Here is a 24,424-nt window from a genome sequence, read left to right on the forward strand (position 1 = left end):
TGCAGCCTCACTTATTCTTAAAACAATGTTAATATAAAAAGCCACAATCCCGTATATAATTTTACATAAACGTTTAAATACTTGTATAGCATGTGCAATAAGGTGTCTAGTCAACGAATTAGAGATCCCATACATAATACGTCTGGAGATTTTGTTGCAAAAACCAAAGCGACCAGGACACATAGTTGTGAGACCTTAACGGAGTGTCCAAGTATACTCAATGAAAGGGAAAGGTCCACATTAAAATAATGAAGCCTAACACATTTTTGGTTGTAATGTCTACTTTTAGATTCTGATCCAAGACAAGCAAACATCTTCTGAATCAAATACTAAAAAATACTCCCAGTACATTGAAATTGTATGTATTTGCACAGGCGACATTAATTAGGGTGGTTAGGTTGGATCAGTTGGCCAATGAAGTCAGCATTACTTTCTTTTGTTTGTGTTTAAACATACACTGTTTAGGCCAAATCTTATAAATAACAAAAGTCAATGCCTAGTTTCATCATAACATAAAAACTGAGTTTGATAAATTTTCCCTTTTCTACCAAGAAAAAAAAGAGGGTTTTTTTCAGCAAGACTGAAATAAAAAACTAATAAACCAATTTAGCAAATGATGTATGTTCAGACAAGCTTTATTTATTTTGCCTGGCTCCATTAATCTTGACCATACTGAACCACTTACATTATGTGAATTAAGAATGAGAGTGAGGATTCTATTATATCAAGCAATTGTTTTATCCTAAATTTTAGAGCATCCTGACAGCTCACTCATTCTTGACCAACAGGGTTTCCAAAGTTGGCTTATCTTAATGTCAATAACGTGACAAGAGCTTGCGAATAACTCAGTACCCCGGTTGTGTTCTTCATGTTGTCTCTTGCAAATGTTAGTGAACTCTTGTTAAGAACAGAGAGAAACCTTTGCGTCTGTTGTTTCTCTAAAGCTCTTCCGCAGTTGGAGATCATTAACTACAAAATCACTTGGCATATCATGATATGCTGTCATGCATGTGATGCTTTTGGATGATGCAGGTGTCACTAAGGGAAGGGTCATGTAGGCCCCCAATATAAAAAATAAATAAATATTCAGAAGCATCATCAGGTATGCGTACAAGGACTACTAATTACTTTACTTGTGTACAGCGTATAACTCTCTTCATTCTATTAACATTTAAAAACTCAATAACATACCCCCCCCCTAAAACACTAATGCCACATCCCCACATTTTGTTCACACCAGTTCACACCTATTTTCCTGGACAGTTTTCTCATTAACGCAAAGTTAACCTTTCCTTGTAGGCTCTGAACTCAATCAGAGCAGGTCCTCTGACGTGTCTGACATCACCGATCTCTTAAATTCAGTCAGTCAGCCTTGACCTTCTCTCTGTCCATGGCATACATGCAATCTCACTTCTATAATCCAGTTTCTCATCTCATATTCATGAAGCTTATTGTCTTCAATGGCTGGTTGGACTACTATTCACCAGGGTTAGAGAATTATCTCACCGCAATCATCTGATTCACGTACACCTTCCGGACAATTCAGACTCTAACTCAACTCATACATCTCTACACCGGCACTTGTTCAAAGTCTTTATAAATGCAGACCTCTCTAAGAAAGTCTCTACATACCGGGCTGCTCCTACACCACTTTTAATCTTGTTTTGCTTCTTTTGTTATGGTTATTGTCTTCTCCTCAATATTGCATGGCTGTTTTTTATTCATTTATTGTATTTTATTATCGCATTGTGAATTTTGAATGGATTTTTTATATGTAAGGTCACATGAGATACCCATTTCTGCTGACACACATCGTCATATATGTCATTTCCCCCTCTTTCTAGGAATGTACGAACAGCTGCTGTAATGCCACTACATGTATGTTAGTGGAAGGAGCCGTGTGTGCCCACGGACTTTGCTGTGAAAACTGCAAGGTAATTATCTTGTTGTCTCATCTCTGGTACGAAAAAAACAGGTATACAAAATTCACGTCTTTGTCTAGTTGTGATGACCAAAAGAAGATTTAGCGTGCTAAATCCCTAAAACTACCTATCGAAGCATCAGAAATCATATGTAGATGAATACCTTCAAGAGTGTGGGAGTTGTGGGACATATTTAAACAGGAATAGCAAATCAGTCACAGATCAAATTATTTACATTATTTAAGGTATTCGCATTTTTCCCCATTGTGATACAAACATCAGTTAACACCAGTGCTAGTGGTTCAAGGACAATGACGGCGGATGATTGTGTTTGAAGCTTACATCAATGTTTACTTCCCATTGTATAAAACACCTGCAGAAGGCACAATGGGGGATAAACATAAAGAGCAGTTCCAAAGCAAACTATAAAAGCATGAGCAATCAGTGGAAACAGAGCAGTAGTTGCTATGGTAATTGCACCACTTTCTTTCAATTCTTTGCACTAAAACTCCAATTATTATTCTTCTAAGCAGGTGTTAAGACGAGCATTAGCTCAAACACTCAATGATGTTATTGTTAGTTTTATAAATATTGCTCACCAAATATTATGACCTCCTAGTCGGGGCGTCCCTTGAATTTTTAGCGTCCTAGGCTCAGCATGTCTCTGGTGTCCCCCTCCTGCGTGGAATTGCATTTTCAACATTGGAGCAACCCGTTCACCTAAATGAGAGACCCAGCCCTCGTCCTAGAACAGTTAAGAAAAAAAGGATTTGGATCCCAAAATGTAAAAGGGGAACACATAAAACGTGGGTGACCTCCAAACAAACCAGACAGTTAAACTCACAGTTCTTCCAAGTACAAATATTAAACGCATTGTAAGGAAACCTCCAAATCAAGTGATATTCATTCCATGGAATTGTTAATGATGTTTATCATTTCACAGTTAGTAGGAATAGCCATAAACATAAAGAAATAGCAATGTTTCATTTAATAATCTTCCAGGTAAGATCAATGCGTGTAGTGACTATCCTTTTGCAGATAGTTCTCTTCTGTTATTGTCTTCCTGCTTCTCATATTTATCTAATAGCTTTGTTTCTCACATAGATCTATTTCCACATAAATTGCATTCTCTCTGTCACAGTAATGATATTTCCCAGTGTGCACGCAGAAAGAGTCATATTCATGATGGACAAATAAGTGCCAAATTAAGTCTCTGCTCTATTACCCTTCTCTACACATTCTGCCATACTTGGTTGGCCTTTTGACTGAAAGATAAACATTCACAGTGAGCTGAGAGGTCTTCAAAACAGCGTTAAGCAGAAGCCACAGACTCGTGTCACTTTTGGACCCTACGGTATATTTTATCCCACGGTGGTACAATATCTTGTGTGCGGTATCACTAAAGACGGAAGCTGGACTACAGGTCACGTACATCGAGCAGCAGTGATCTTGGTTATTTGGGGTCTTATTTCAGACTTTGTTAAAAATGAAACATTATGTTTCTACCTTTTTCTACATAAAACTGAGTTTATTGTAACCTTTTCTTCCTGGGATGGTATTCTCACTGTGTCTTTCTTCTTTAATAACTAGTAAAAGGTTAATGAATCAAATTCTGCAATGTAGAAAGCGTTCCTTACCAAAAACATGCTATATCCCAATACGGAATTAACAATGCACACAGTTGTGTCCATAATATATTCATGGAGTATCTTTTTTTCTATTACTCAGCTGAAACCAGGAGGAACACCATGCAGGGATTCGAGTAACTTTTGCGATCTACCGGAGTTCTGTACTGGAACCAGTGCCCACTGCCCAGCCAATGTTTACCTACACGATGGGCAGCCATGTCATAAATTAGATGGATATTGTTATAATGGGATGTGTCAAACCCATGAGCAACAGTGTGTCACGCTCTGGGGTCCAGGTAGGTGCCAAGCTGCCAATAATGGCTTTCCATGTTGATCACGCGTACAATAGCTGGGTTTCGTAAATCAGTGTACCTTAACCATTGATTTCTATTAAACCACCGTTTAGGATGGTGAGTCATTTACATCAGGTTCCGGCACTTTAGGACCAGTGGCTGATAAATAACATACAAGCCAGGATATCGGCAATAAAGAGAGCAACAATACTAAGTGGGCACTCCACTTCTCACAAGCTAGACCTGTACTCTTTTTTTTTTTTTGAGAATCTATGGGCTTTTCCAAAAATTCATAAAATAGTCCAGATCTGGACCTCTTTGCTCACTCTGCCAAGAAGGATACACCTCGATGGCGTGTCCACAATAGCCAAAATGCTTTCTGGAAACGTGGCTCGAATTTATGAGCAGGACTACCTAAGTGGGATGCAAAACATTGGGACCCTCGCCTTAGAACAAGCTTCTAGCCATCACATGTTTGTGGTTGAGCTGGTATTATTCTCATTTACTTTAAATAATTATATCAAGTACCTAGTATTTTTGGTTCTTTAAAGTTAATTAAGAACATTCTGTTTATCATAATGTAATTTTTTCCTTCCTCCGTGGTATCATTACAGTAGTTTCGCATCCTTAATTTTGTAGTTTGTATTGATATCAACTTGAAAAATTGTAAGCGCTGTTTTATCGGTTTTCCAGCTCATTATCATTATTGTGTACAGAAATGCCAGTGTACGCTTTTGGAGGAATCGTCACGTATGAGAAATTTACATAAACCATTAGAACATTAAAGCCTGTTTTTACTCTTTTCCCTAAAGCTTTAATCCCATGAAAACAACACGGAAGCTTTTCAGAGGCTGTGGCAACAACCTATCAGCGTCTGCTTTTGTGTCATATGACAATTACATTTTCCCAGCAAAAAAAATATGAATGAGAGAGAGAGAATTTTGTTTGGTTAAAGAATATTTTGGACATTCAGTAGTAGTAGGAACGATGTTTGCAATGACGTTAAGTTCTGCAGAGTAGGTGAAACAGCGTCTTTATGGTCCCATTTGTGACCTACCTCCTGTAAAAGATATTGTTAAGGAGTTTTCTTATCATTAGTCAAGCACTGAAGTGGTTAATACTTTTATTCCAACGTTGGTACGTTCATTTTAGCGGAGCGGTTGAGGCAGCTGGGTACCAGGCAGGAGCGCACAGGAAATGACATAGAAGATAAGCAATAAAAAGCAAAGCACAGTGAGAGCATTCAAGAAAGAAATGTTATGTACACGCCAACTATTAATTATCCCTGTTGGATTGACATGAAATAACATCAGGTCAGAAACCAAAGCCGCTTGAAAGTGCGTACTCTCCGGGCTTCCTGATGAGAATGCTTCCTCAGGAAATGCTGTTGACAAAATGTTTTATCTGTTTGCTTCACTCTCTCGAAAATTGTAGTTTAATTTAAACTTTCCAGAACTCTTCCTGTTGAGTTGCTGAATGCCAATGGATATATCTATCTATCTATATATATATGTACCTTGTTAACGTACTAGATGTCCCATCTGACCTTAGCAGACATTTGCGAATGACCTGATGATGAGGCAAACGCTCATTTATGAGAAGAAAATTACACAATTTAGTTACACAACTTCCTTAGTTGGTTTATTATTCCAGATGAATAATGGAGGCAACATTCTACGAGGTGTACCTGGGGCTTTCCCCCTCCCTCAACCTATAGAATGTGGTAGCTTGTTATTTCATCAAATTGTACACTGGAGATTATGTAATGCGAAATCAGCCATAACAAATACCTGAAATGTTAATGTTTTAGCCCCATTTAGTGGCCAGAACTGAACAGGATCCCAGTGGGTTAATCAAACAATCGTTATTGATAAGTGGGGACCCTCCTCACCATCATAGTAACCCCCATTTAACTAGTTCTCTCACACACTGATACCCCTTGAAACTTCCCACAGCTCGCCCCATGACACTCTCCCCGCTTGCTCCTCTTGGGCCGGTGAGTTAGGGCCCGGGTCGGTGAGGGGGTAAATCCACACAGAGGACAGGGCTAATATAAAATACAGAGAGACTGGAAGGCGTGTAGACAGGGCCAGAGAGTTCATAGGCAAAACCAAACATCACTGCACCCACCAGATCAAAACTTCTCTACTAAGACCCCATTAGTTAAAATGTTTACATCTGGAATGGACATTAATTAAAGTTTACTAATTCACTTAATTTGACACAGGACTGACTTAATATATGACTAATGTCACCTCGAAATGTTGTCATCAGGGCCATCTTTAAACATAAAGGGGTCCAGGGGGCAAGCTTCCACCTGGGCAGCTGTGACTTGGGCCCCCTCAACAGCTGCCGTAGTCCCGTGGAGGTCTTAGCATCTTCCTCGGACTATGATGGCTGCCATGGACAGCTGTCATGGACCCCCAAGGTTTGTCTGGGCCCAGGGCAGCTATCATTTGTTATCCTTTTTGCTCTGTGTCAAAGGTTGCCTGGATGTGATATGTTTTTTTGCCATCACACTTTTTATGTTTTCTATTAGAAAACTGGTACAGTAGGCAGTAAACATCTAGATGAATATTTCAGAACTTGAACAAGTTACAACGATGTAGATGGAAAGATGATGGCCATGTCTCGTCTTAAATTCCACATAACCTTATGCCTTTCCCAAACATGTTCCTTCACTGCATGTATCGCTACCACTTCGTCTTGGAGGCTGTTCCACTTATCTACTCGTCTCAGTGAAATAAAACACAGGTTACTCAGTAAAGTAAAACAAAGCAGAAATCATTAACAGTCATTTTCTGCTTGGTATTCAAGGCAGCATAAATAACCGTGCATCTGAACCGATAGACAAAATCATTAAGCAAACCATGAGCGTCTGAAACAGATTCCCTGCACATTTTATATGAATTGATTTTCCATGTGGCCATTGCAAAGATATGAAAGCTTTTTTTCTTTTAAATGGATGAATCATTGGTAACAAAACCGTAAACCAGTGGCGGAATAAAGGAAAAACAATTAATAGGATACTTTTTTTGTGTTCATTTATCTAACTAGCAACGCAAATCAAGATGGGAGCTTCGTGAGTTATAAAAGGAAGAAAAATGGTTAAAAGCTCAATAGAGACAAGAGGGATCGGGAACAAGCTGTTCTCAGCGAAGATTGATGTAAAACACCTCATGCCTTTTAGCTTCCGATATGTCACTTTGCATGTGAAAAAGCGCAAACAAATCAATGTTCAGCAATTTGGTTACAAGGTTTAGCAAATATCTATTCGCAGACCGTAAGTCTTCACATCTGCTGAGAACGCGCATCTCCAGCACTTCGGGTCATCCGTATTGTAAAACGTCAAATCCTGCGGAGATGTAGTTAACCGAAGCCCGGATAATTCAGTGCCCGCAAAGTGAGGAGAAGCAAAAGGAGATGGAAGGAGTGAGACGCATATAAAATATTATTCATGAACACATGCTAATTAACTTTCAAAGCAATTAGCAACAGGCAGGCTCTAGTATTTCATTATACTTGCTACGAGCCATAGGCGTGAAGGTAAAAAAAAAATGTTGGAGGAATCAAACAAAAATGGTGGTTTTGATGTGACAAGCTGCTTACACCAATGGCAAAACTTTACTTTTCTATCAATTGGAAAGACATTGCACTAATAGAACAACTCTAATCTCGCCCCCCCCCCCCTTTGTGGCCAGAAAGACCATAAAAGTAAAATAAGGAATAATGGATAGAAAATAGTTGTATTAAACTTCTATTATATGGTAATCACGGCAAATATGGAATAATTTCCTGTGAAAATTGTACCAAATGATACTAGGAGGTTTTCTTTTTACGCTGAATGTAAAAAAATATATCCCTATTGGGATAGGATGTTTTTGTCGAGGACGCCGGCGCTGATCTCTGCAGTTATCGGGTTCTCGGGATTTTTACCCAGGGTCACTCAGTCCGAGCTTCATAATCTACTTAATGTTTAAGTGTCCCAAGAGTAGGCTATCCAGAGCTCTCCATCTTCTGGGGGAGTGGCTTTATTAGAGGTGGGGTTATGCACACATAGGGGCGGGGCTAGTACCATATAGCATTTAGCAGTTTAATTGCATAGTGGGTGTGGCCTAATGCGCCTCCACTGCCCACAAAAAGAACAAACTGACCCAGAAACAGCACTTCCCAGATACTTCCAAGTCAATGCCTGTTGGACCGGTTGCCACTTGAGACACACTCACCTTTCCTGTTGTTCTCGTTGCTGATCGGGTCCCTCGGTGTGTGGCCAACATGCTGCCAGACGAGCACTATACTAATAGCATAGCATGGGGGTCTGCTTATGGCCACACGTACGTCATTTAGCGCTTACTGGCCTTAAAGGTCCATGGTCGCTTTTTTCCCCCAGTCCTCTCGTTGGAACATCTGGCCTCAGCTGGTATTTTTATGCATAATACATGTGATGTCATTAAGAATATTTTTACCTCCTGAAGTTTTAAATGGTTAACATTTGGAAGACTGAGAGTCCACTCATTTAGAAAGTTCCAGTGTATGATAATGAGCGTGCATCACTGCCATTTAAATCTTTGAAGATCCTTCAGAATAAGATCTATTGAATTTATTGATTCGCTTAAAGCCTAGAAAAAAATGTCCAATAAAATCCGCCGATTCCAAAAGTAAAAACAAGCACTATTTTTTTGGTGTAAAATTTGCTTGCCCTTTATACTAGTCACAATTTTGCAACTACAGTCAGTAAAGTAAGAAATTGTATGCGCCAAAAAAAACAACTATGAACTAACCCTGGGTGCTGAAGTCCGTGTTCACGAAGACCACCGAGTTCATGATTAGGGGTAATCAGCTGGAAACATTCTGACCTGAAACCAAAGGTTATCCCATTATTTTCAACGAGCAATCAATACAGAATGCTATTACCAGATTTATCTTGCAGTAATTGCTTTGTTTGTCTTTCTGCACACAAAAAATATTGTTTACCCATTATTTGGACCGCTGGACTGACCCAATACAAATACTGACCTCGACATTTTAACTTTAGTAATTATTGTAGTCATTGTAATTTTAACGTATTTTTCCCGTTCTTTTCTTCGGTTCATATTCACAGTTGAAGCTAACAGTGTATGTTTTTCACCTTTTTTCCTGGATCGGTAAGAAATAATCAACAAATGTTGACCGAGCTTTACCTGTTTTGCAAAGGGCAGCCATTTTTGTTATCTCTGCAAAGGTGGCATTTGGCATCTATGAGGCAGGACAGAGATGGCTTCTTGTGGTTATACCTTTTAACAATGGGGGTATGTACAGGCTTGAAGTACTCGACTGGAAGAATCTGACACATATAGCAGCCGGGAGCTACGGCTTCTTTCGTTTTCTATCCACTAATGAAATTATCATATGTTGGGGTTCTGGTGGGTCTGAGATGCAATACCGTGTTTGTTCTAATAATGCAACTATTGACTGTGTTTGGCTAAGAATAACCTTAGAGATGGTTTGGATGGAGAATGGGCATTTTATGCATCAGGCTGGGCAGAAATAGATAACATCCAGATCTCTGCAGTGGCTGGAAGACAGGGCTCTTATTTCAAAGACTCGGCCATCAGCTGGGAATTGAGTAGGAGAAGAGGTCCCATGAGTGATTATAGCATTTTTAAATAAGGAGGACATCTTGCATTTTGAGCAAACATTGCGCAAAAACTAGAATTACTAACACATCCCTTCTGAGCCATACCTTAAAATGATATATATATATATATATCTGCTAAATAAAACTATATATACTAATTACTCCAGGTTAACACACCAATATGTCCACAATAAAGGAAGGGGTGTCTGCAGTATTTATTCCCTAAAGTGGAATTTGGAGGTGGAGATGACCCTAATACTAACTGTGTCTTATGCAGGGAAAAGTATGTTTTTCTCATAGGAGAAAGCCATGGATGTTGGGCTACCATAATGCACATTGAATTGGGTGAGCTCAAACTACAAATCACAAACAAAATCCCCTGAAAACTCCCCACGTTAGTGAATAATCCCCTGCATAATAAAATAAAAATGTAAGTATTCTGCAACAAAGTATTCGGAACGCAGAATCTTGTGTATTTTGTGCCCGTAGGCTCTTAGCCAGAGGATTTATAAATATCCGCTATATGTGGAAAAGTGCGACTGTGTTGGCTAGACCCCCCATCATAACTAGACTGAAATAAATATACCTACCTTTCCAAGCATTGATTTTCTTGCCGAAAGGAAGAACAACATGAGACATAACGCTGCACGGGAAATTAATTGAACCTGTTTTGCTTTACTTATAATAGTCACTTTGCTTTGGTGCCTCGGTAGTTTCAGAACGAGCGCCTGTGGTTTATAATGTTATTTTCTGGTGTCCATAGCAGATAGTTTATAAAGATCATTTTGGAGAACTTCCCGGTAATTAATAAAGTCTTTTCTCTCCTTGTCTGCCTAAATGCTTTTGAATGTATCTTCTTATAGTGCTACAAAATAAATTAAGCTTTAAAGGCAAAGCTGCTTTATCTTCTGCTTTATGATAGTCCATTATTTACTTTTATAATGTTTTGTACACAAAGTCTTTTTTTTTTCATATTTTACCGTGTCCTTGATGTCAGTTCATTCCAAAGAAATAAAAAGAAACACTGCAACAGCCATAGGAAAATATACAACAAGACACTTCTTTGCTTTTCCAAGGCAGATAGAAACAAATAAATAAAATATAATAACATTCTTTTAAAGACAAATTCTAAATCATTCTACGTTGTTAATATATGTAGGTTAATTTTCTATGTAGAAGCTTTAAATGGGCAGAAATATGTATATAACCGGCTGAATGTTATCTCATGCTGGTAACACGTGTTCAATTAATATCTATTAATATGGAGTTTACCAAAATATGGGGGAAAAACTATGGTTCAAAAAAGGGCATGCTGGAGATTTGATTATTCTGAATAATCCTTTTTTTAATATTTGGTAAAGATGAGTGTATTTATTGGGCGCAATCCAGAAGATAATCTTACACTTAAAGGGATACACATATTGTATTAATATTTATATTTTAAAACTAGGGTCTGTACCTTCCAGTGCAAGATGTAAGGACTTAGAAAGGGTCACAATTGTCTTGCATAAAGAGCTGTCCATCAGTACACTGTAACCTTATCTAGGGCCCAATTCATGAATTGATTTACTATACTGGACAATAAAAAGTGGGATTTTTCGGAAGGGATGGATCTGTTGTAATGAGAGAGCAAGATACTGACCTCCCTAAATTAACAAACAAGTAATGGAATACTAGCAGGAGTTATAGTTTATAATTTGTATTATGGTCAGGCGAGGAACATTTGTTTGACAGCAGCAGGAGCTGTGCAGTAAGGATTATAACACCATTTTATCCCATAATTAGGTTCCATCCTCCCTCGTTCCAAACTACAACAAAAAACCCTAATGATTCATTTAGAAGCCTCTGATGGCCAATTGAGTTTAGAATAGATGGGAGTAGCTTAGGTCCGGGGTGAGCTCATTTGTCTCTGTGTTCATGATTCTGGCTCTTTCACTTTTATCTAAGATATTTCAAGACACTTTTACTGTGACTTTGAAGGCCTCCTATTATCTCCGGAAGCTTTGTAGCAAACCATTAGGGAAATGAGTGAAAAAGACAAGCTCTTGAGTAGGTTTAATGGATCAAAATCAGCCGTTTGACACATTCAACATTCTTTTTACTTGGCCAACAAGAGGACTAAAATAATGCACTGGGAGTTCATCATGTAGAGCTCCAGGGTTACAAAACGGCTTCTCTGCAAAGGGTTAAAAGGAATGATTGTTCAATATATTTATCCATTAATACAGTAATAATAGAAGATCGGAAAAAAAACATTGGGGTGGGAAAACGGTAACGTAGGAGTGGTAACCAAGCAATTATATTGTACATGTATCCAGTAAATGTTCACTGATTCAGCTTTATAAACGGAACTGACATGAAGCTGTTGTTTTAGGTGCCAAGCCTGCCCCTAGTATTTGCTTTGAAAGAGTGAATTCGGCTGGAGATCCCTATGGGAACTGTGGGAAGGACACCGCGGGGGCATTTATGAAGTGTGAAAGCAGGTACAGAGATGTACTTATGACTATAACGCTATTTACTTCTCCAAAGAATTAATTAAAGACTCGTTTGTTTTTTTTGTTGTTTTTGTAGAGATGCCAAATGTGGAAAAATTCAGTGTCAAGGAGGAGCAAACCGCCCTGTGATTGGTACGAACGCTGTTTCCATAGAAACCAATATTCCTCAGCAAGAAGGCGGCAAGATCCTTTGCCGTGGTACCCACGTTTACCTGGGAGATGACCTGCCGGACCCCGGGCTCGTACTAGTCGGCACGAAGTGCGAAGACGGAAAAGTAAGGTTTAACCGAAGTTATTCGCACAACCACAAATATAAGGCTTTTTCTTCTGGGGTGAGACCAGAAAAGCTAGAAAAGCTTTATATTCTTGTATATATTGTTTTACCATGCATTGCATGGCCGGTATATACCGTACGTCTGTTTGGTACTCCTACCGACAGTAACATGTACAATAAACGTATATAACGTACAAGCCAGAGGGCAAGCTATTCAACCATCGTCCGGTCTTGGCTGAGCCAGTATCGCGCTTTCATATACATATAACGTTCTCTTCATATTGTGAGAGATTGTTTTAATTTCTATCGTATGTTTAAAGTCTAGCACAGCCATCTTCTGGGTGTTGTGTATTATCGTTTCTCATTTGGGCTGTGTCTGTGATCTGTAAGGCAAACATTATTTGGTGCATTGCAGAACAGGCTTCACACTTAAGTAAAAAGATAAATTTGCTAAAGATTGTAAAAGTTCCGGCTTTATTGGGGGCCACAGCATTCAGGTTCGGTGTTCATTATAGCAAAATTGGATGTGACATCCTTAGCATCTTATAATAAGAAGATAGCAAATATTGAAATATTGTACAGATACTGGATATCTCTACAAACTAATTTTAGAACCAGGGTGCAAAGTAGCAGAATAATTAGAGAAAAGTGAGTGCCTTGCAAAGCTCATTTTACAATTGATTTGTTTAATATCTTACTTTGTTCCAATTTTACTGCCGATGGTCAATCTACTGACAATATGAAATAAATACCCGCTTCATATTTTATACAGCACAAACACATAAGCGTAAGGGGTTCAATCTTTTTAGGTGGCCATCATTTGCTCAGCTGATGCCCCAAAATGGAAGACTCGGTCAACTCCAATAGAACTTGCAAAAGGTTTTTACTTTACAGTTTGTGCTGAGGAGCTTGCCCATTGTTATAAAGATGGCTCCGTATGTATATATATAGTTTTCACAGGTTTATATTTTAAAAAAACAGACTCTTTTTTGAGTTTTGAGTTGGATAAAACAAGGTTGAGATGCCAGTCCCATGGCTGGACTTATGTCTTCCAGAGAAACTACTATGCCACCCCTCCTGCATGCATTTGCTTTCTATAGGAAGGAACCTCATGGTGGCACCACTCTTGCCAGCTTAATCGATAACATTGGGCCAATGGGGCCCTGTTCCTCATCAGTGTTCATCACTCGCTTTTCCAGCTAGAGACTCATGTGCGCTACTTAGAATGCATTTGATCTTAATATTTATGTTACATCTCTGAACAACTAGAGAAAATAAACCTATGGAAAACAGAGCGATGGCACAAAATTAGATAACCTGTTACCTTTAGAGCATTAGTGTTGAGTCTAAGACACCAATGATTACATCAACGTAAATTACGAGTTCAGCCAATGGTTGAAGGAAGGAACACACTCTGTAGCCAGGGATTATTTAATGGATGGGTGGATATCATAGTTTATCAATTCAAGGGCCAGTTATAACATGTTGCAGCCATCATCACTGGAACAATGATTACAGAATTATTAACAGCAGCTCCTGGCAGTGTCTGCTGGCCAGAGAAATCTCTTCTTATTTGTACCATTCCACCCAGATTCATGACTGCTAGAGCATCGGGGATTTGCTCCAGATTACTCTGGCCAATTTCCACCATCTCTCCTCTTTGGAATGTAAAGACACAATTCTTCTCATCCCTGTTCATGTAGCCAAGTGCGCTGGGCTCACGGTGGAACCTGCATGCTGCCGAGAGACATTTCTCATGGCCATTACCTGCCTGTTTGGGAACGGATGTCTCACAATTGTTTCCCTGCTGAGCATAAAAAAGACATCATTCACACTCTGATTTACAGACTTGTTAATATTTTCTTGATCTGATCATCCCATGAGATTATCTGTGGCAGCAGCCATTATAATACAATGGTAGCAAAAATAAAAATTAACCATCTGACTACCAGTGATGCTGCATTACGTTGTCTGGAGATAGCTGTGAGCATCCCGTTCTTATTGTGGCAACGATTAGGGATTCAGGATTTTGGGGGGGGGGGGGGTGTTTTTAAATATTCCAGTAGGTTGCTTCTTCAATTTGTAATTTCAAATATGCCAGTTTTATTTGAAGTGCCTTCAGAATGCTGTATGTAGTGGGAATATGCAATATGGCATTGCTGTAATCAGGCTGTACTCCCGCAGTATGCATACCAAAGTAGGTTTCCTTCATGTCATATCTTTATTCTATTTCCTAGCTCAAGGGAATATCAGCCCTAATGAGGAATTCCTGTTGACTCGAGCATCGTTTTTACCTCCTCTGTTGCTAATTATTACGCCGGCTGCTTTTAGTGCTCCTGATCTTTGGTTATTAGAATCTAATAGAATTTCCCAGCTTACATTTTGTTTGCAAACCTGTAGGTCACTTTCCATTCAACTTTAATATGACATTATCTCGGCGCGATTTAATAACCTTATCGTGGCATATATTTTGCCCTCTGATTAAACCTGTGTGGCTATCGCTATCATAATGTGACTTCATGCAAATTACATCTTTGAACCCTAATCTTTCTCAGCAGAACGGAGCTATCTTTGTATCGTGATGGGGAAATGCAATTTTGTGTTTGATTTCATTATATTAAAATGTATTGTCCTCTTGTTATTTTCTGAAATGCATGTACAAACCCGTTTTCCAGGCAATTGTTAATTATAGAGTTCAAAGAACATAATTCTTTTAGTTTATATTTATATGAGCTATCAAAAAATGTATTTAACTATGCATAAAACCTGACATTAATGAATTTTGTAAAACGTCAATCCATTTTTATTCATGTCATTTTTCACTTTTTCTTTTTTTATGTTTCTATTTCAAGTGTCCAGAGACCACTGGGCATAGCAGAATGCCTGTTGCCCCATATTAGTGGTTCACCTTGGCAGGTTACCTGGAGCTCTCCCTCTTCTAGGGGAGTGGCTTTGTGAGAGGGTAGGGCTAATTGGCCATCTAGGTGGGACTAGTCATGTATGGGGTAGGACAAGTCCCAAAAGATTCTTGAGTAGGAGGGAAAGTGGGCAGGGAGTGGGCGTGGCAAAACACTGCTCCTCCTGCCCTGAGAAAGGAGAAACTGACCCGGAGATCCAGAGAAGCACTGTTTCTTCCAGAGACTCCAGGACAGCTCCCAGATATGATCCTCCATCTTTTGTAATGTACATATCCCATAATGTGCACAGGATCACTGTTTTAGCATCATAATTATTACAGCCCCCAGAATAGGATGCACACGGATGTTTGCATGTTTTCCCCCTGACGTATATTAGAACTAAAAATCTGTTGTTCCAGACCACCCAATATTTGGAACAGCCAAGAAGGGACACAGTTTGGTTAGAATGTATGGATTAGAGACATGGTTCTATCAACATTTTTCAGGGGAGATTTTGTGACCACCGCTGTTTGTGCAACTGAGTAAGATATTTCAAAGAACAAAAAGAAGGCATTCTGGATACATTTATACCCAGCAAATATTCTGAGCTCCTAGAAAAGAGGGGCCATCAGATGAGGAATGGAGGCAGAGGGAAGTTTGGGTCCCAAAGAGGGACTGTCCCTCCTAAAAAAAAGACAACCGGGAAGTATGGTTCCCTTTTGTGCACTCTGAAGAAGCATATAAAGACAGAAGTGTTTTACCTTTAATATTATTAAATGTTTATCATGGAAGACAAATATCAAATTTCCCTATGACACTACCATAGTTACACTATACCCCAAAAAAGTAATTAACCCAAGTACTGCATTGGTTCTCATTGCTCAGCTCAATCCTCTGGATTTTTAATAGCAGATTTATAGCGCAAGTCTTTACGTAGGGTTCATTGGTTAAATAATCAGTTTACATTACATTTAAAAACCATCTACTGTTGAGGAAAAGCCAAAATAATTCCCCTATTTAAGATTCAGTATAGCTCTGTGACAGTGGACGGGCTGGTGAAGGCTACATAGCTGTCGTCTGACCTTGTGATACGGCAGTTTATTGTATTCTTTATAGCATGCAGCATTATTTACAAAGCTCACCCTATCAATCTAATCTCTTCCCTCCCGTTAGCTTTTCCTTTTCTGCTCTTTTGGGTTCAAAAATGTGTGTTTCCTACTATTAAACACAAAAAGCGAAATTCCCTGTGCAACAAAACAATGGGAAGCCAATTCAGAACAGATAACATTTAAATCAGTTGAGTTGCTCGGAACACATGTTTTAAATGGGAACCGGGTTTATTATTCGTTAATAGCTCCCAATGTCTTCTGGACACTTCTGATTCAGCTTCATTACATTTCACATCACCTTCAACATATCGGAGCCCTTCTGGGAAAGCAAGTCAAAGCCCTTTTTCTAACATCAATATAGTAAATTTCTTACCTGGAATATTATTACAACGTGCATGTAATAAAGTCTATCTTATCTTACTGTTGCCTACTTTTGCAAAGCATACACAATGTAATAAATTAATATAAAATGAATATATATATATATATATATATATACTGTATATAATTAAATATATTAACAATTCATTTAAAAAAGGCATTTTAAAAATATTTTCTCTCCATTTTAATTCCTGTTAACGGGTATGTTGTCTTAAACAACAAAATCTTTTTTTTCTGCCTTTTGCCATTCAATTAAATGAAAATTAATACAACTATAGACAATATGAGTAATTTGTATCAAGAATAAATGGTAAAGTTGCAAATTACCATATTCGCCCATACTACAGAAAATAATAATGTAAATTGCAGTTTAGTCCAGTGAAGTTTCCATTACAGGCCTCACATTGGTATAAATTTGGGAAGAAAAATTAGGGTTATGTTCAGCCTGGTTCAGTTCTTATGAAAGAACATTTTATAATTCTAAAGAAGTTGTTCACACATTCATGGGTTTTATTGTAATGCGTTCATGCAACTAAGTTTTCATGACAAAAAAAAGTCTTATTGTTTAATTCTAGATATGCGTCAACCGCCAGTGCCAGAACATCAGCATATTTGGCGTTCACGAATGCGCCGTCAAATGCCACGGACATGGAGTAAGTATTGTATACCGTTCTTGCTTCACATTTGCAGGTTTCATACGTTTTTGAAAAGTGAAAACTGCCAACTAATAAAAGCATCACATTTTACGTTTAATCACAGACCTCGCTGCTGGATTCATTTAATTCCAGAGCTATTACAAGCAAATTATTAGCTGCAGAACAGTATTCAAATGATAATAAGCTAAATGTGACAATGAGAGAACATAAACTTAAAACGCGATCATTTACATACACTGCTAATGTTGATTCTGATAAGGGATCGCATTGAAAACTTAAAAGTATGGAGGGTTATATTTTGCTTCTTTTTTAGCTAATCTTAATTCCATTGAGCCAAGTAAGAAAGTAATGTATGACCTTCAAATTGTGAATTAGAGCTTTGCCGTTTCAATGTCAATAGCAGAATACAGTAACTCCGCTACCTTCAGCTACATGTGTTGTGAGAATGACCTATATATAATAGCTGAAGAGAAAACCCGCAGTTTGTACAGCTTGTAATTATTGTGTCCAAGCGTGGTTAGAGCTCCAGGGTTAAACCAGAAATAAGACAATGCTATAAAATGGGTTTCACAGTATGGGAAGAACAAGGAGCGTCTGCCACTCATAGCCATACTTGAGAGCTTTCGGGGTTTGACCCAGAGTCTCCGAGTAAAGTAAATTCTTCTCTGGGTCGCTTTCCTTTTTCTCTGGAAAGGGAAGCAACGTTTGGCCATACTCACAAACCAAACACTGCCACATCCAACTAATTCAAGGCTATCTGGGACTAGCCCGGTCTCTATGTAGCTATCTCCACCTCTCACGTTACTATACCCACCATCAGATGAAGCCAGTCCCCCAAATGTGTGCCACCTCCGCGAGCAGACCCCGCATACGAACCTCCCTGCGCCATTTGCTGCCGGCACTCAAACCCTTTTATTTTCAATTATTTAAAAGGCTTGGGGAATTTCTTTATGGCATTGAAGAGCGGTTGTAAAGGTTGCTCATCATAACTCTGAGCAAGTAAAAAAAAAAACAGAATTGGAATTAGATATGAATATTGTGTGTGCAAACTAAAATCAATATCATCTAAATCAAAGCTTGCTGTGATCTATCATGATCAGATAACTGAAGCACTGGTCACACGTCAGATGCCTAACATCAATAGAGCAAGAACCCCCTGCCTCCTGCCCGATTATTCAACCCTTTTACCTAAAGAACATCAGTAGAACGCTGTCATTCTGATCATTCTGATTTCTTAACCATTTTATATGGTCAGTCCATATACATTGAATGCATGGTTAATGTGAAAGCTAAAACGTGTTTTATTATTGTTCCTGCGCGTGACAAATTCCATATTATTCCCTTCAAACAGTAAAATAACCCAAACAGCACCTTAAACGATGCCTGGGTGTCGTAGAGCTTTTAAAATGCCTTTTTTATATTCTTTCAAGAAAGCAAATGCAATTATAAAGAGCAGTTATGATAAAACACTTGATTTTAAATTAAATTATCATTCAATTCAACAATATGAATCCAAGCCTTGGTTCGTATTCATATGCAAATCTGTATTAGCATTTCAATGGTATGCCTCGCTCATACCAAGGACCCATAGAAAATCAAACAGTATATAGCATTATTAATTATTCGCCATAATGTTATGATACGTCACATCAAATCAAGAAATCCAAGTATGAATTAAACACAGAAAGGAAAGTTAGAAATAGGCGTATTAAGAGCCACATTTAGAATTGTATCTATTCAGTGATCCTGGTCTGATAACTGTATCTCTCGAACAATAACCAAGGCATCTGAATACCACCAGATAGAAATTCTAACATTGAAAATAGTTAGAATAATAGTACGAAAATAGTTAGAAGAATAGTACGAAAAGCAGAACAGTTGATTTCAGTGATAAGTTTAGTCTCCGATACAGTATTCATTTCATTGCATTGCTTTCACACCAGCAGAAGTTGACAAAAATTATGTTGACTCGAAAAAGGCAGAACTTCTAGAGTCATTATCAGGGTTTCATATATCATACCTGTGGTGCTGACCTCTGAGAAGTTAACTCAATGCTTTAAAAATAGCATATGAACAACTATAACAAAAATCTATGGGAAACATTTTTTACTAATAAGTGAAGAGTTCTGGAGGTTTTATTTAACTCATTTTCTTTTAATCCTCTTCGGTTGTGGCCTAATAGTTCTTATCTATGAAAACAATTTGGGTTTTCACTAAAGTGAAATTTCTAACAATCACGTGTTTTCATTACATTACATTATTAGTACATTATAACATATTAGTATTAGCTAAAACTAGTTGTCCTTTTATAGATACTTTTGCTGAACTAGACTGCGATCAGATGGTTCAATGCCCTTTCCAGAATGCTCAAGGGACAAATACTCGTTTGCCTCCATGCCAACCCTTCATTGTTTAGCTGATACTACATAGAAATGAGTGAATATCTAAGGTTATTTTTTTAGTTTGCTACCTGAACGTATTCATGGCCTACTTGGCCCATCTTATATTTTTGCACGTAAAATAGTTTTATTAGTTTGTCTTATACATATTAACATAAACGCTGAGATTGTCTTCATTTTCTAGGTTTGTAACAATAAGAAAAATTGTCATTGTGAAGCTGAATGGGCTCCTCCATATTGTGAGAGACCGGGCTATGGAGGGAGTGTGGACAGCGGGCCCATGAGATTTACTGGTGAGTACCTTTACATTTTAGCTATTTCTTTTGATTCAGCTTTATTCGCTGAATCCTTGATAATAAAGCACGGCTCTGGTAAGCAAATGTTTAAATAGGACAATAATATAAATTATATTAAGTTTAATATAGCATACATTTTCTCTAAGTAGGTCGTGATTTTTCACCCTCTGTATAGCCAACGTTCTCCTTTCTCCACTTGCAATGAAAACAAGACTGTTTGGTATGTGTGCTTTACATTCAAAAGAATTATTCTCAAAAGTATGTAATGTCTTTGGCCTTGTCAAATACTGCCAGGTATGTAGTATATTCATTGTCACGCAGTCAATGAATTCATTAACTAATTACGGTGCTGCCCACAGGGAGGTCAAGTTTTCCTCCAAACTAAGCTTTTTTGCTTAGCTCAAAATGCATACTAATGATTTACTGTCTTGTGTTTACCAGATAACAGAAGTTTAATCACAGGAATACTTGTAACTATTATCTGCATCACGGCAGCTGCTTTTACAATATACCTCAAAAGACGGACTGTTTTTGGGTGGCTTTTTACATATAAAAAGAGCACTGTTGAAAAATTAAGGTAATCTTTACTTGGAATAGATGTTTATTTTTTAGTGGATTGTTTTATAGAATACAGCAAATATTAACTTTTTATTACCAGTCTGTGATTATCTATCCTGAACATATGTGTACATGTAGCCTCTTGTGTTTGCTATTAGCCAGACCTGTTTTCCATTTTTGACTTGATATAAGGCCAGTTTGCAGCCGAGATGTGTGATAGTAGCTGTGACATCAAGATATCAGCCAGAGCTTCAGCTTCAGTCGCAACGTGAACTAAATGTTCTGTGTCTTCTAAAACTTTAGTTTCAAAGAGTTAATAGTTTCAAATAGTTACATAAATGACATTAATGTGTACCTCTCATCTTCTAGTACTAGACGCTGACCTTTTGTCAAAGACAATACATGAGTCTCAATAATTTACACAAGGACAGTTTTGTTTCAGCAGGCTGCCTTTATTGCCCTGTTAGTAGGAATTTAATTTTTATCTAGCTTAATAGACCGTGGTTAGATCCGTTCAGTGGTTTTCCCACCTAACTCGTTTTGGGCAATAGTGTTGTTCTTTGGCCTGAAACCAACCAAATTCAGGGATAGCAGAGCAGCTCTTGCTGTTTCCAATAAAATCTACAGTGGAATCATCATTTCCTTCAATGCGGTGTCAGCTCATGAACTGGAGTCTACAGGAATCTCGGCGTCTGGAGAGCCTCACTCTAGTTCAGGGCACTCAGGAAGGTCCCATATGTTGTTGGTCCGTGAGAAGTTCAGATGTAATGAGTTAATGTAGTTACGTAGTTAGTGAGGTTGAAAAAAGTTCAACCTTTCCAAGACATCCATATCTAGGTTGAACCAGATGAAGTTAATGCCAGTTGTGCTTCAGAATGAAAAAAAGACAATTCTTCATGACTCCAATAGACAGTCAGATTTCTTCCTGGATCAAAACGATGAATACAAGACAACTTTGAATGATATAAGCAGATAAAAAGGACATGCAATAATATCTTGGCTTCTAACTAGAACATGTATCCTCTTGACAGTAGCTGTAAATCATAAAATGCAGCAAGCATCTTTTCTTGGAAGCTCTGCATTGGTAATGTTATCAGATTTATGGGCAGCATGCTTTCTTAGCTCTTTCTACTGTTTGTATTGTAAATTCCCCTTGAGCACTTGGCCGGTAACATTTTTGGTTATGCAATCACAAATCAGAATGAACGTTTGGATGATTGTAGTTTGAGTTAAACACTGCAGCAATGTAGCCAACCTTTGGTCGAAACCTAGTCAAGTGAGTTGAAGCCTCCATGTTTGAGGTCATTATTGCAGAGGCACTTGAATCATTAGAATAGTCTCCAGGGTGTTCTAAAAGACACATTTCCACAGATTGCAGAAGCTAATTTAACAGGCTACTGGCTTCCAAAAAAATCAATATTTATTCTCAGCCCTGTAAGGGTATTTGATTATTTTTACTTACGTTGTTCACCATGGTGAATAAAAATGAAGACACCCTTCAAAGTGTCATTGGAAATTGAAGTTCTGCTCTGCTCCCAGTTGCATGTTGTATTCAATTATTTATATTGCAGGTCAGTAACTCCATCAAGAGCTGGGTGTTCCAATGAAGCTAATCAAGAGCACAGCACAACCCTCAGTAAGCATCTTTTGAGCAAAGCCACGGGGGCAGAAAAGGTGGGTGCAACCCCTGAGCTTTCCAGGCACAGAGCAAACTGTAAGACCTTTCATACCTTCCTGCGCCGACTCTATTTTATAAAATACGTTTGACCGTGTAGGAGTTACACACCATTACGGATCAGAAACTGTGTATAATTGAAAGTCTGCTACTGTTATTAATAAAGCGCATCTAAAGTAGAATGTTACCTCAATGTCTTCCTCAAGGGTAAGAAAGGTAATTAGCGCAATACAATAGACAACTTAACTCCTTCAGTATAATGAATGCCCATCACCCTAGTCATTCTTCAAGACTTTCCAACTCTTTGACACAGTTACCCTCATATGTGTTATTTATAGGACAGAAAATGCCAGTGGATTTAACCTTTAACTTGCACACAGCTATCATATGCTTTAAAGGGACCATCTAGTGTCCCATACAGGTCCACCAATGAAGACTGTATATTAAGTCCTATAATACGCGTAACAAAGAGAGCATACAACCCCTACATGCTTGGCTTCTTGCACCAGTTTTGGCTGCTTAAATCAGCCCCACACTGGAGCTGGCTGGTGGCGAGCTTAGCGTGTGTATGTACTGGTATGTACTTGTATGTATTGGTACACACTTGGAAGCGAAGGTATGTTCTTCAAAACGCATCTCCAGCAAGCAAAGCAGCTGGAGGGCAGGAAAAGCGGGGCAAATCCGTAGTACGGAATATGATCAATCTTTATTGAAAGGTGACACTCAGCTATCGTATATAATAAAGTGCACATGATGGCTGGAATCAGCGTACCTTTCATTTAGTACACTGATTGAAGAACATGCATGTGGAAAGTAAATGAATTTAGTTATGTTTTCGTACACGAGAGAAATGTAAATACTGCATGTTTACAAGGTTTTTCTGCAGCTATGACATTACTATTAGACACACTTCTCGCTACACTATGGGACCTCATTGCGATCTGATTGGAATAAATTAACCGATGAATATTAATTACTGTTATTCAGGAGAGTGAAAGGTTGAAGAGATTGCCACGGTTCCAGCCCGTTGACATTAGTCATCCTATAAGGATACTTGATGTACCTTCACACAGAATCCCACAGCAAGCCCAACCACGGCTCTACAACCTACCTATCCAGAAATCGGTGCCAGCGCGTCCACTTCCCGCGAAACCCTCTGCCAAGCCGGTATGTTTAGTGTATCGTGCCTCATGTCCACAACTTCAAGAGCACAACATAATCTAGAACAATCATTAGAAATTCAGTAGCTGAATACAGTATCAAGATTCTTCCAGAAACAGCTGACTAAATGTGTTCTGTTCGCCAACAAAGTGGGAAATAGGCTTGAATTGCCATGGATGTGGTCAAATTACATAATGGTTGGACTAGTAGCTTTTAATATGTTCAAAAACTAGGCAATCTTAAATATAAAAATAATCTAAGGCTGATAAATGTCTTCTACAATAACACTTCACCATTACATGAAGAAGTTCAATAACCCCAATGCAGTGATATCTTAATATAAGGTACAAATTAATACAATTAAGGACAAAAACAGAATTACTATATTTTTTCTATGATAGATTATCTTTAATAATTACAGAAAGAATTGATCTACTGTCATTAGTAAAATCATTTATCAATCCCTATTTATTTTATAGGCCATATTATCATGTAATGGCTTCGCTGCAATGCCTTGGTCATTAATGAAAATGTATAGTCATTAATTGCCAATTTAAAGCAGCTTAATTTAAGGCCATCAACTGACAATTTCTATAATCAATAAAACCATAAATAAAGATATGTGTCCTTTTAACTCTGTAGTGCATGTACTACTTTATCTGCGCTAATGTCAGAACGCAAAGACGATGAACTGTTTTTACATAGTTTTACTTATTTTGACTTTTAATAAGTGAGAATGTTAAGCATTATATATAGTAAGTCTCGAGCAGGGCTATTGCTACTTAGTTGGCCACCGGAATATGCTTACTTCTTACTACTAATATATACGAATATAGAAGCAAGAGTCAATCGCAGCCTCTCAGCATTTCGAGCAGGTTGGCCAATAGGAGACAAGCAGGGTAGATATTCCACCTCCTATTGGCTGCATCCAGTTCACCAATAGCAGTTTTTATGTTCGTATTCATGAATAAAACTTGTGCACTTTGGGCTAATACAGTTTCCATGCTGAAGGCTTCTCAGTAACTTAAGGAGTTTATTTAACATTTTCCCAATAGTATTGTGT

At 38.2% G+C, this 24,424-nt stretch overlaps 1 protein-coding gene across 1 annotated transcript in view; it reads left to right on the forward strand.

The window, feature by feature from the left end:
* LOC149299049 (disintegrin and metalloproteinase domain-containing protein 12-like) overlaps positions 1–24,424 on the forward strand; it is a 153,418-nt gene that overhangs the window by 122,495 nt on the left and 6,499 nt on the right. The window contains exons 13-22 of the mRNA XM_089486842.1: positions 1,845–1,934; positions 3,651–3,846; positions 11,835–11,943; positions 12,032–12,230; positions 17,192–17,269; positions 19,856–19,964; positions 20,409–20,544; positions 22,097–22,199; positions 23,188–23,376; positions 24,234–24,236. Of these exons, the coding sequence (XP_089342968.1) occupies positions 1,845–1,934; positions 3,651–3,846; positions 11,835–11,943; positions 12,032–12,230; positions 17,192–17,269; positions 19,856–19,964; positions 20,409–20,544; positions 22,097–22,199; positions 23,188–23,376; positions 24,234–24,236 (1,212 nt within the window). The remainder of the gene's footprint in view (positions 1–1,844; positions 1,935–3,650; positions 3,847–11,834; positions 11,944–12,031; positions 12,231–17,191; positions 17,270–19,855; positions 19,965–20,408; positions 20,545–22,096; positions 22,200–23,187; positions 23,377–24,233; positions 24,237–24,424) is intronic.

This window comes from Sceloporus occidentalis, unplaced genomic scaffold (genome assembly GCF_023333645.1).
Source record: "Sceloporus occidentalis isolate IW3139 unplaced genomic scaffold, rSceOcc1.0.p SCAF_30, whole genome shotgun sequence".
Classification (NCBI taxonomy): domain Eukaryota; kingdom Metazoa; phylum Chordata; class Lepidosauria; order Squamata; family Phrynosomatidae; genus Sceloporus; species Sceloporus occidentalis.